Consider the following 10,000-nt stretch of genomic DNA (forward strand, 5'->3'; position numbering starts at 1 on the left):
CGATGTCAACTAGAGGCCTTCCTTCAATAGGCGAAGGCCAACTGCCCTTTTACAGTTTCACTCCTTTTGACGGGCTCAGGAGACAGCCCTTACAGAACCTTTCTCTCCTCTCTTTACAACTCAAGACTTGAAGAACAGAAAGAGGAGAACCTTTGGACTTAACACAAATTTGAGCTCTTAGAATCACAGAAAAGATCAGGAATTCGGTGTGGTTCTGTATCTTTTCAGTGCTGAATGGGTGGGGTATTTATAGGCCCCAACCCAGTTCAAATTTGGAGCTCAAAACGATCAAATCCCGGAATTCCGGGATCATGCGGTTGCACCTCCTGACTGGAGAGGTTGCACCGCCTGGTAGAGCTCGAAGACTGAGCTCAGGCGGTTGCACCTCCTGAGTCTGGCTCGGAGACTGAGCCCCAGGCGGTGCCACCTCCTGAATGAGGCGGTTGCACCTCTCTGCCAGAGCTCGAAGCCCGAGCTCAGGCGGTGCTACCTCTCTGTCAAGGGAGGTTGCACCGCCCAGTCTCGCTCGGAGACTAAGCCCCAGGCGGTGCCACCGCCTGCCTGGGGCGGTTGCACCTCCCAGCTTCGCTGGGAGAACCTCTCTTGGGCAGTGCCACCTCTTTCACTATTTCAGCTCACTTGGTTTGGCTCCAAACTTGGCCCAAACCAGTCCGAACTTGGGTTATAGGATTAACACCTAATCCTAACCCTAATTAACGTGCTAACTATGATTTTAAAGACATTTTCTAAGCTATTACAAAGTCCGCAAGTCAAAACTTCTTCTAGCGAGCTTCCGGCAAACTTCCGACGGTCTTCCGATGAACTCTCGGAAACCATTCTGCGGACTCCCGGCAAGCTCCTAAACTTCACGATTTGATCTTAGCGAGTTCCAACGAGCTTCTTCGGCAAGCTCCGATCTTTCTCGGCGAGCTCCGCGAACTTCCAACGAACCTTCCGGCAAGCTTCCGAAAACCCTTCGGCAAGCTCCCAACTCATTCTCGGCTAGTTCCGGTAGCATTCCCGACGAACCTTCGGACTTCCGTCGAACTCTCGAACTTGCAACAAATACTTCGCGCTTGACTCCGACACTTTGTTTCGCTTTATGTCTTCATCGTTATCATAGTTAATCCTGCACAATTAAAGCAAAACTTCGATCGAGACAATTAATCCTAAGCAATTAACCAAGTTGTCCGGCATGTCATTGGTCCCTCGACGCTTCGTCTGATTCTTCGGCGCATCGTCCTCCCTTGCGGCCTATTGCCCAATCGGCCAGTTGACTCCGCAACTCCGATATCCTTGGCACAATAACCGCTCTTCTTGGCCTGATGCCCGAGTCCACTACCTGAAGCCTTCTGTCGATACGTCGACCGATCTACCGGCCCGACATCCAATCTTCTGACATGTTCCTCCGGCACAACATGATGTTCCTGCTTTAATTGTCTCATCCTGATCGAAGCACCCTGCGTCACTCAAAACGCAGATTAAATTATAAACATATATCAAGTAGTTTCATCATCAAAATACGAGATTCAACAATCTCCCCCTTTTTGATGATGACAACTACTTGATGACAGAGCTAATCTTAACTCCCGGAGTTTAAACAAACTCCCCCTATCAATATGCCATATTGATAGAAACTCTTAGATTCAAAAATCTAAGCAACATGTCATCATAAACGAAGTTAACCTTAACTCCCAGAGTTTAAACAAACTCCCCTATCAATATGCCATATTGATAGAAACTCTTGGATTCAAAAATCCAAGCAACATGTCATCATAAACTTATGCATAACATGTGATGTCATCAACATACTTCTCCCCCTTTGTCATCAACAAAAAGGAGAAGTACCACAATCAAGTGTTTGTGATGTAAGTTTTAACTCATTGCATAAAAAACATAATATCTATTGTTACCATCATGCAAGTTTGCTATCATCAAATGGTAAGATATCAACATGTAAAATTGTAATTCAATTTCTTGATATCTTAACATGATATGGCATTCATAGCACCTATTCATATGAATGCTGCTTTTGATATCTCATCATAATATGGCATTCATAACATCTATTCATATTCTTCAAATATGGCACTCATTGTATCAATTTATATATTTCTCCCCCTTTGTCATCAACAACAAGGAGACCGATATAAGCAAATTTTAAATATAAGTGCGATGCCATAAGTTGGTTCATGTCATTTTTCAATAGTGAGTGATAGGATACCAATTATGCAAATATCTCGAGGAAAACATGACATGGAGATAGCTTTTATTGCTTCTTCCTTTTTATTTGTTATTTTTTTTACATGAAGGAGGAAAGCCATATCTGAAGTTCAAATTGATAAGATATTAAAGCACACTTCATTTTTGCAAGGATTAAGATATGTAAGTGAGTCAAATCCTTGTATGTAAAAATATCTTCCTTTTATAAGAGGGAATCATCAAATATGTTTCTCGAAAAATATTTTTCACATGATAAGTGCATTTGCTAGATGATTCCATATGTCAAAAATCAATGATGTGAATTAAACTTGATATGACATATGCTTGTTAAATTCGGAAGAGGATAATGTATCAAGAAAATCCAATTGTTAGGATCAAGAAAATCCGAAAATGAAATTTGACACTTTCATACATTCGGACAGGGTTTTACTAGAGATATTCAATTACAATCATGAAGGTAAAACATGCTTATTATCATGAAAATTTTTGTATTCAAGCACATAATTTCCAACATGTAATCATGGCAAGTAATTGTATAAAATCATTATGGCAATCAAGTGATTTGATCATTTAATCAAAAAAGTTTGAAAAATAATTTTAACAGGTTTAATCATTCGGACAGATTTTTGCCATAGTTTTTCAAATATAATCATGAAGATAAGGTATGCTCATCATCATGGTAGTATGATAGCAAGTTTACCATATTCAAGCTAGCAAAAAATTTCTACATTTTAAGGCCCGCAAGCTAGCAATTTTTAGATGTTCAAGAAAGCAACTCTTGCTTCTTGAAATATAAGTTTTGCTAGATGTGCAAGTTAACTTTTTGCTTCTTGAGATAGGCAAGATAGCATTCCTTGGTGATGTTCAATATAGCTAAGTTTTACATCATGCAAGCTAGTGAATTTTATAACATTTTAGAACATGCATAATCACCAAAGCATCATAAATTTTAATGATGTGCAAAATTACAAATTTTGCATGATTGCATTTGTGTGTCTTGAGATTTGCAAGATAGCACTTCTTGGTGATATTCAAGATAGCAATTTCTTCTCTTTTGAGAAGTGCAATTTTTGCTTTCTTCTTGAATTGTGCAAACTAGCTATCTCCCCTTTTGTCATTGTCAAAAAGAAGGGAAAAACCATTTACATCAATTTTTAAATCATGACAAAGGTTAGTATCAATCTTATTTGTGCATCATTATATTTTCAAATTAAAACATGCACAAATTCAGTAACATTACATTTCATATATATATATATATATATATATATATATATATATATATATATATATATATATATATATATATATATATATATATATATATATATATATATATATATATATATATTATGCATGATACCGAAAAATCAATCATCATCATGAGCATGTCAAACATGATATTCAAGCATTCATGATATATCATTTTGGCAACATGATCATATATATTCAAACGATGGTATCTAAATGTCAGAATTCATTACATCCTATTATGCATGATCATTAACTCCTCATTTGTATTTCATGCATTATTTCATTTCATCTCATAAGGAATATCAAGAAGAGTTATTGGATGATGAGATAAATATTTTATGAATACAAGGAATATCATAAGTGTTTCATGTATTCATATTATCACATGAAGCATATTATCATTTTTAAGATTCATAACATGAATAACGTTATTACTATCAAAATCAATTTCGAGATTCACATAATATCATGAAATCATTAATCTCGATAAGATGGGAAAAGCATTTTCTTTTTAAGTGATTCTTTTAACACATCATAAAAAAAAACTCATTCATAATTCAAGTGATTTACAAGATATCATAAATGAATTTATCACTTGTATTTCATCAAAATCGAGAACTCTAGAGATAGAAAATGATTGAAGCATGATTCATATTTAAAGTGTATCTTATGTCATAAATACGAATCAAGCATTTGTCAAATCTGAAATCATCCTCAAAATTACATTCAATAAATTCATGTATGACAAGCATAAATTTATTGACAAATCAATAAGATAGAGGATTACATTTCAAGTCTTTATCAATTGTAGCATTTCATATACTCAAAATCGAGAAATAACAATGGAAATCAACGTGATACACATTATTACTTCTCAACCACATATAGCATGATTTCATAAGGTATTTTTAATCAAACTCATTTTGTTTATCATAAACATGTAATTTTCATGATTATTTTCAAAATTACTAGAATGATAAGCATGATTCCTAAAATTATTAAACATGTAATTTTCAAGAAAATTAAATGAAAAAGAAAAATGCTTTATGAAAAGCATCATGTAATTTCAAAGTAAATTAAAGGCATTTTGATTACCTCAGCGTCGAAAGGCGTAAAGGCGTAGTTTGCCACCTCGCCTTTGTTGATTTTCTCCTCGTCTTCGGAGGAGCTCGATTCATCCCAATTTTTGTTCTTCTTCTTGCGTTCAAAGCAAGTAGTTCCGTTCTTTTTATTTTTTAATTTTTATTTCATTTGTAGTTTAAGTTCACCATCACTTGAGCTTATGCTCGAGTGGTCTTCAAATATTCTATGTCCCAAATCCTTCCTGTTCTTTGGAAGGTGGTTCTCAAGTTCTTCACGTGCATTGCACGTCATTTTATATGTGATCAAGGAACCAATTAGTTCTTCAAGTGGAAATTGGTTCAAGTTTTTCAATTCTTGAATAGCAGTTACTTTCTAATCCCAAGGTTTAGAAAGTGAGCGCAAAATCTTATTTACGAGTTCAAAATCCGAATAACATTTTCCAAGAGCTCTTAAACTATTGACGACATCCGTGAAACAGGTGTACATGTCGGTTATAGTCTCGCTTGGTTGCATTTGAAAAAGCTCGAAATCATGTAGTAAAATATTAACTTTCGAGTCTTTGACTCTTCTAGTTCCCTCGTGCGTGATTTCAAGTGTTCGCCAAATGTCAAAAGCCGTTTCGCACGTAGAAATCCGTTTGAACTCATTTTTGTCTAAAGCGCAAAATAAGACATTCATAGCCTTCGCATTTAAAGAAAAATACTTCTTCTCCAAATCCGACCATTCGTTCATCGGTTTAGAGGGAAGTTGAAAGCCGTTTTCAACGATATTCCTTAAATCCAAATTCATAGAAATCAAGAAAACTCTCATTCGAGTTTTCCAATAAGTGTAGTCCAATCCGTTAAACAACGGTGGACGAAAAACCGAAAGGCCCTCTTGAAAGCCATGAAGAGCCATTTCTCTCGGGTGTAAATCCGAAATGAGAAATACCCAGCTCTGATACCAATTGTTAGGATCGAGAGCACTAAGAGGAGGGGGGGGGGTGAATTAGTGCAGCGGAAATCTTTCAGCGATTAAAAACGAAAGCTGCGTTTGTTTGATAGAAACTATTTTGCAGCAAAAGCCGATTCTAAGATTACTTATGATTGAGTACAATTTACGTCTAAACATAGTTTGCGTCTAAGCGTAGTTTACGCAGTTTGCGTCTAAATGCAGTTTGTGTCTAAATGCAGTTTGCGTCTAAATGCAGATTGCGTCTAAGCGCAGTTTGCATCTAAGTGCAGTTTGCGTCTTAGGCTCAGATTGCGTCTAAGCGCAGATTGCGTCGAAGCTCAGATTGCATCTAAGCGTAGTTTGCGTTTAAGCGCAGTTTGCGTCTTAAGCGCAGATTGCGTCTAAGCACGGTTTGCGTATAAACACAGTTTTACGTCAAAACGTAGATTCAGAAAGATTTGAACTTAGACACTCGTTCATAAAAGCGCAGAAGTCAGTTTGCAGTTATAAATGGAATGTAAACGTAAACTGCAGAGAAACTCGTTGGTAAAAGCGCAGAAATCAGTTTGCAGTTATAAACAGAATCAAGACGTAAACGTAAACTGCAAAGAAACTCGTTCGTAAAAGCGCAGAAGACAGTTTGCAGTTATAAATAGAATCAAAACGTAAGTGTAAACCGCAATGTAGAGATCGTATGAAAACACCGATTTACGTCTGAATGCAGATTCAGAAAGAACAGAACGTAGAAACTTGTTCGTAAAAGCGCAAAGAACAGTAGCTATGTAGGAGGTTTGCAGTAATGATAAAGTGCTCAAAATGAAAGCAAACCAGAGATTTAGAGTGGTTCGGTCAGTCTTGACCTACTCCACTTTTGGCTTCCTCCACCGACGAGGTCACTGACGTCAACTAGAGGCCTTCCTTCAATAGGCGAAGGCCAACTGCCCTTTTACAGTTTCACTCCTTTTGACGGGCTCAGGAGACAACCCTTACAAAACCTTTCTCTCCTCTCTTTACAACTCAAGACTTGAAGAACAGAAAGAGGAGAACTTTTGGACTTAACACAAATTTGAGCTCTTAGAATCACAGAAAAGATCAGGAATTCGGTGTGGTTCTGTATCTTTTCAGTGCTGAATGGGTGGGGTATTTATAGGCCCCAACCCAGTTCAAATTTGGAGCTCAAAACGATCAAATCTCGGAATTCCGAGATCAGGCGGTTGCACCTCCTGACTGGAGAGGTTGCACCGCTTGGCAGAGCTCGAAGACTGAGCTCAGGCGGTTGCACCTCTCTGTCAGGGGCGGTTGCACCTCCTGAGTCTGGCTTGGAGACTGAGCCCCAGGCGGTGCCACCTCTCTGCCAGAGCTCGAAGCCCGAGCTCAGGCGGTGCTACCTCTCTGTCAGGGGAGGTTGCACCGCCCAGTCTCGCTCGGAGACTGAGCCCCAGGCGGTGCCACCGCTTGCCTGGGGCGGTTGCACCTCCCAGCTTCGCTGGGAGAACCTCTCTTGGGCGGTGCCACCTCTGACCCTGGCGGTGCCACCTCTTTTACTATTTCAGCTCACTTGGTTTGGCTCCAAACTTGGCCCAAACCAGTCCGAACTTGGGTTATAGGATTAACACCTAATCCTAACCCTAATTAACGTGTTAACTATGATTTTAAAGACATTTTCTAAGCTATTACAAAGTCCGCAAGTCAAAACTTCTTCTAGCGAGCTTCCGGCAAACTTCCGGCGGTCTTCTGATGAACTCTCGGAAACCATTCTGCAGACTCCCGGCAAGCTCCTAGACTTCACGATTTGATCTTAGCGAGTTCCAACGAGCTTCTTCGGCAAGCTCCGATCTTTCTCGGCGAGCTCCGCGAACTTCCAACGAACCTTCTGGCAAGCTTCCGAAAACCCTTCGGCAAGCTCCCAACTCATTCTCGGCTAGTTCTGGTAGCATTCCCGACGAACCTTCGGACTTCCGTCGAACTCTCGAACTTGCAACAAATCCTTCGCTCTTGACTCCGACACTTTGTTTCGCTTTATGTCTTCATCGTTATCATAGTTAATCCTGCACAATTAAAGCAAAACTTCGATCGAGACAATTAATCCTAAGCAATTAACCAAGTTGTCCGGCATGTCATTAGTCCCTCGACGCTTTGTCTGATTCTTCGGCGCATTGTCCTCTCCTACGGCCTATTGCCCAATCGGCCAGTTGACTCCGCAACTCCGATATCCTTGGCACAATAACCGCTCTTCTTGGCCCGATGCCCGAGTCCACTACCCGAAGCCTTCTGTCGATAAGTCGACCGATCCACTGGCCCGACGTCCAACCTTCTGACATGTTCCTCCGGCACAACATGATGTTCCTGCTTTAATTATCTCATCCTGATCGAAGCACCCTGCGTCACTCAAAACGCAGATTAAATCATAAACATATATCAAGTAGTTTCATCATCAAAATACGAGATTCAACAATTCCTAAGGAGTTAGGGAGGTTCCATGAGTTGATGTATCTAGATATTGGGGTCAATAGTCTATCTGGTTCGATCCCTTCTAGTTTAGGAAATTTGACAAAGCTCTATCACATGGATCTCTACAAAAATCAATTGATTGGAGTTATCCCTCCAGAATTGAAAAATCTAGTTAATCTCATTTACTTAGATATCTCTTATAATTATCTAATAGGTAAAGTTATTTCTTCTTTCAAAAATTTAACCAAGCTGAAATCATTTTTCCTATGAGGAAATCAGCTCTCGGGTCCTATCCTTTTGAGATTAGAAATCTCGTTGAGATTACCGTTCTTGACTTTTCAGAAAATATATTAACAAGTTCAATTCCTTTTTCTATAGGAAACATGACTAGTTAAAGACTTTTCAGAAAATATATGTCAGCCACAATTCTCTAACAGGGGAGATTCCATCCCAACTCAGCAAATTGGTGATGCTGCAAAGCCTGAATCTATCGCATAATTCATTGTCGGGTCATCTTCCATCTTCGCTAACGTATATGACGAGCTTGTCTACCGTAGATGTATCCTACAATGAACTGGACGGCCCTGTTCCTGATAGTCCAGCTTTCCGAAGAGCCCCGGCGGAGTGGTTTGTCCATAACATTCATCTGTGTGGAGTTGTTCGAGGATTGCCTCCGTGTGTTACACTCGGTACTCCAACAAAAGATGACCGAAGCAAGCGCCACAAAGTTGTTGTAATAGCCATCATTCCTTCCGTCGTCGTCTTCCTTCTCTTGTTTGTATTCACTGCAGCCGCTTTTCGATTGCACAAGAGAAAGAAGCCGGCAGTACCGGTCGATGATAATCACATCAAAGAAGGTGCATTCTCTATTTTGAATTTTGATGGAAGAGATGTATACAAGGACATCATCGAAGCCACCGAAGATTTCGATGCCAAATACTGTATCGGAAGCGGTGGATACGGCAGTGTCTACAGAGCAGAGTTAGCAAGTGGGAAGCTGCTAGCGGTGAAGAAGATTCACCTACCAGAAACTGAAGGAACATTCGACGAGAAACCTTTTCAAAATGAGATACAAACTCTAACTCAAATTCGACATCGCAATATCGTCAAGCTTTATGGGTTCTGCACCTTTCCTCGACACAAATTTCTGGTGTACGAGTACATGGAGAGAGGAAGTCTGGGATCTGTCCTCCGAAGCGACACTGCAGCTGAATTGGACTGGGTGAAGAGAGTGAGCATCGTGAAGGATGTTGCTCGTGCTCTGTTCTACATGCATCACGATTGTGTTCTGCCTATCGTTCAACGAGATATTACCAGCAACAACATCCTACTTGATTCCGAATTCAAGGCTTATGTTTCCGACTTTAGAATTGCTCGACTACTGAAGCCGGATTCATCAAATTGGACCATGCTTGCAGGCACGCGGGGTTACTTGGCACCTGGTAAGTTTCTCTCTCTCAGATCTCGTTGTTTGTGCAAATTAAGACTATCTGCAATTGAGAACATCTTCAAATTATATTTCGGAGGAGATCTATATGGATTGGCGGTTTGATCATTGGCTCTTGTTGTCTGTAGAGCTTGCATATACAATGAGAGTGACCACCCAATGCGACGCGTACAGTTTCGGAGTCGTGACGCTGGAGTTGCTGATAGGAGAGTATGAAGAAGTACTCATTTCCATTCTGTCGTCTTCACCGATCAATGATGGCTTCGTGAAAGACGTATTGGACCGACGTCTACCTGTTCCTGAGGGTCAAGTTGCGGATGAAGTGGTTACAGTTTTGAGCTTGGCTCTTCGTAGCGTGGATAACCACCCTGAATCACGCCCGACAATGAAACAGGTCTCCGACAGGTCTATTGATGCATTGAAGTTTTCCGATTTGATGAGCGTGGAGATATGATCTATATGCACTCCTCTGTGCCCCGATGCTTCTTTTGGTCAGGATCGGTAGACTTTGTTTCCGTGTGGCTTGCTTTAATAAAAGCATCGGTTGGTAATCGATCTCTTTTCTAAGATTATTTTCGACTTGGTTGGTAATCTTTGCCTTGTCATGTA

At 40.0% G+C, this 10,000-nt stretch overlaps 1 protein-coding gene across 1 annotated transcript; it reads left to right on the forward strand.

Moving 5' to 3' along the window:
- Positions 1 to 8,479: 8,479 nt before the first annotated feature.
- Positions 8,480 to 9,845, forward strand: LOC103985047 (MDIS1-interacting receptor like kinase 2-like). The gene is made up of 2 exons (XM_065152958.1): positions 8,480 to 9,386; positions 9,520 to 9,845. Exons 1-2 carry the CDS (start codon positions 8,480 to 8,482, stop codon positions 9,843 to 9,845), a joined length of 1,233 nt encoding a protein of 410 aa, XP_065009030.1.
- Positions 9,846 to 10,000: the final 155 nt, after the last annotated feature.

Source organism: Musa acuminata, chromosome BXJ3-5 (genome assembly GCF_036884655.1).
Source record: "Musa acuminata AAA Group cultivar baxijiao chromosome BXJ3-5, Cavendish_Baxijiao_AAA, whole genome shotgun sequence".
NCBI lineage: Eukaryota > Viridiplantae > Streptophyta > Magnoliopsida > Zingiberales > Musaceae > Musa > Musa acuminata.

Bases quoted from the DNA above. Each gene is read 5' to 3' on its own strand.
- LOC103985047 (XM_065152958.1), top strand. From the start codon at position 8,480: ATGACGAGCTTGTCTACCGTAGATGTATCCTACAATGAACTGGACGGC. The intron at 9,387-9,519 runs GTAAGTTTCTCT...TGTTGTCTGTAG, and splicing joins GCGGGGTTACTTGGCACCTG to AGCTTGCATATACAATGAGA.